Source organism: Sinocyclocheilus anshuiensis, unplaced genomic scaffold (genome assembly GCF_001515605.1).
Source record: "Sinocyclocheilus anshuiensis isolate Anshui unplaced genomic scaffold, SAMN03320099.WGS_v1.1 scaffold457, whole genome shotgun sequence".
Classification (NCBI taxonomy): Eukaryota; Metazoa; Chordata; class Actinopteri; order Cypriniformes; family Cyprinidae; genus Sinocyclocheilus; species Sinocyclocheilus anshuiensis.
This window is the reverse complement of record NW_015537939.1, coordinates 2,147,602-2,149,403: the sequence shown is the minus strand read 5'-3', so window position 1 is coordinate 2,149,403 and position 1,802 is coordinate 2,147,602. Positions and strand designations below refer to the sequence as shown.

Genomic DNA, 1,802 nt, shown 5'->3' with positions numbered 1-1,802 from the left:
TCTTAGTACACGATGTAACTACAGAAGAGTCAAGTTTTAAATAGGAAAAATATAGAAACTCTTTGGTCATTTGAGTGAGATGCTAACGGTCTAATCAGATTCAATGATCTATGCTAAGCTACAGCTAAAAGTGCTACCGCCAGACCCGGAGATCGGCTGAATGGATTCGAAAACAGTAAAACTCAACTGTTTAACTCTAGGGGAGTTGGAAAATGAGCCTATTTTCAAAAAGTAGTGGAGTGTTCCTTTAAATAATTAATTTGATTAAAACATTTTTTAAATTAAATACAATTTAAAATAATTTGCTTTAAATAAAAATGGTTTAAATTTTAAGAAATTCAATATTCGAAACCAGGTTGAAACCCCTGTGCTAAACACCACAGATGAAGTGTTACTCACATGTACCTCAGCCTCGCCGTTGGCTTTTTCCTCTTCATCTCCTTCAGCTGTGGAGAGTGCTTCTAGTTTCCTTTTCTCACGCTTCTTTTTCTTCTTTTCCTTCTTTTCGAGCTTACGCTGGATTGCGGCAGCTACCTCACTAGCCTGCGAGACAGAAAAATGTTAATGTATTTGCATTTGTACGAGGCTAGTAAAATATGAACTTTATAATGCTGTGTCAGACTCATTAAATCAGTTTTTGCCTCCATGTAGGAGTCAGGAGAGAAGATTCATCACTCACAGCACTTCCTGAAACTACAGTAACAATGATTCCTAGTGAGAAACCTTGATAAACAGCACTTTAAAAAGGCATTATTAGCAAGTATTAAAAGCCCTATTGAACCTTAGGCAACATAAGTCAATCTCAGAACGCATTACAAAACAAAAAAAAAAAAAAAAAGAGAAAAATTCCAAGGCATCCAAATATGCCTACTTCCCTACTATAAAGCAGATAAAAATCAGCATAGGAGGGGGGAGAATTTTTTTTTTTTAAATCCAATGAAGTTGATTTACTCATCTAAAAGGTCAAATTAAATCACTAAAAAAAAGCAGCCAGTTTAACCGAATTTGACAACGAACCACATAATTAATAAATTGTGCTTGGAACATATCTTAGACATGTTTACTTGACAAGCTATGTAGAGTTCTGACCATAACATTTCATAATCACAAAAGGTTTGATTTTAGCTAGCATGCTGGCTAATGATCGGTTCTCACCTGTGCAACAGCTTCTTTCATGACGTCCAGGTTCTTACGTGGCGCGTCTCCCGTCTCATAGAATGCCAGACGTTCTTCGACCTGGTCACGCAGCTTGTCACCGAACACACTGGTGGGAACCTCTGTGCGAACAGAATAAAGATGTCAAGACAAAGACAAACGAGAACAACTAAAGAACACCGAAGTGTATGACCCAGAGTTCTGCTCAGGATTAACATCTCAACAACCACTGAGGTGGGTTACTGTTGACGAAAAATAAAAGCATCATAGCAAGAACCAAGTAGCAGAAACTAACTAAATGAGAGGAGATGGGACGCTCACCAGAAAAGCAGTCAATGCGTGATGCAATGGTACACTTGTTGGCCAGGTAACGAGAGATACGACCCTTGTTCTTGGCAGCTGCACGCCCGATGAACGTTGAATGGAAAATGAGACCGTACTTTGGCGTGTTTCCTCTGGTCTTCAGCGCCCTAATTCACAGAACAAAATCCATCTACACCACTAGGACTCTAAAATGTTTAGCCGAAACCAACAATTCCTTTATTTGGCTAAATATTTCTGGTGCATCACTACCAAAATGTACTGCTATACTTGAAACTTAAGGTCTAATTCACACACACAAAAAAAAAAAAAAAAAAAAAAAATTT

At 37.9% G+C, this 1,802-nt stretch overlaps 1 protein-coding gene across 4 annotated transcripts in view; it reads right to left on the bottom strand.

The window, feature by feature from the left end:
- nop56 (NOP56 ribonucleoprotein homolog) overlaps nt 1-1,802 on the bottom strand; it is an 8,454-nt gene that overhangs the window by 1,419 nt on the left and 5,233 nt on the right. For 2 of the 4 annotated variants that reach the window (XM_016451517.1, XM_016451531.1), the window contains exons 9-11: nt 1,477-1,625; nt 1,156-1,277; nt 400-543 (exon numbers count right to left, since the gene is read on the bottom strand). In XM_016451517.1, the coding sequence (XP_016307003.1) occupies nt 400-543; nt 1,156-1,277; nt 1,477-1,625 (415 nt within the window). The remainder of the gene's footprint in view (nt 1-399; nt 544-1,155; nt 1,278-1,476; nt 1,626-1,802) is intronic. The other 2 variants (XM_016451525.1, XM_016451537.1) reach the window with 1 other exon arrangement.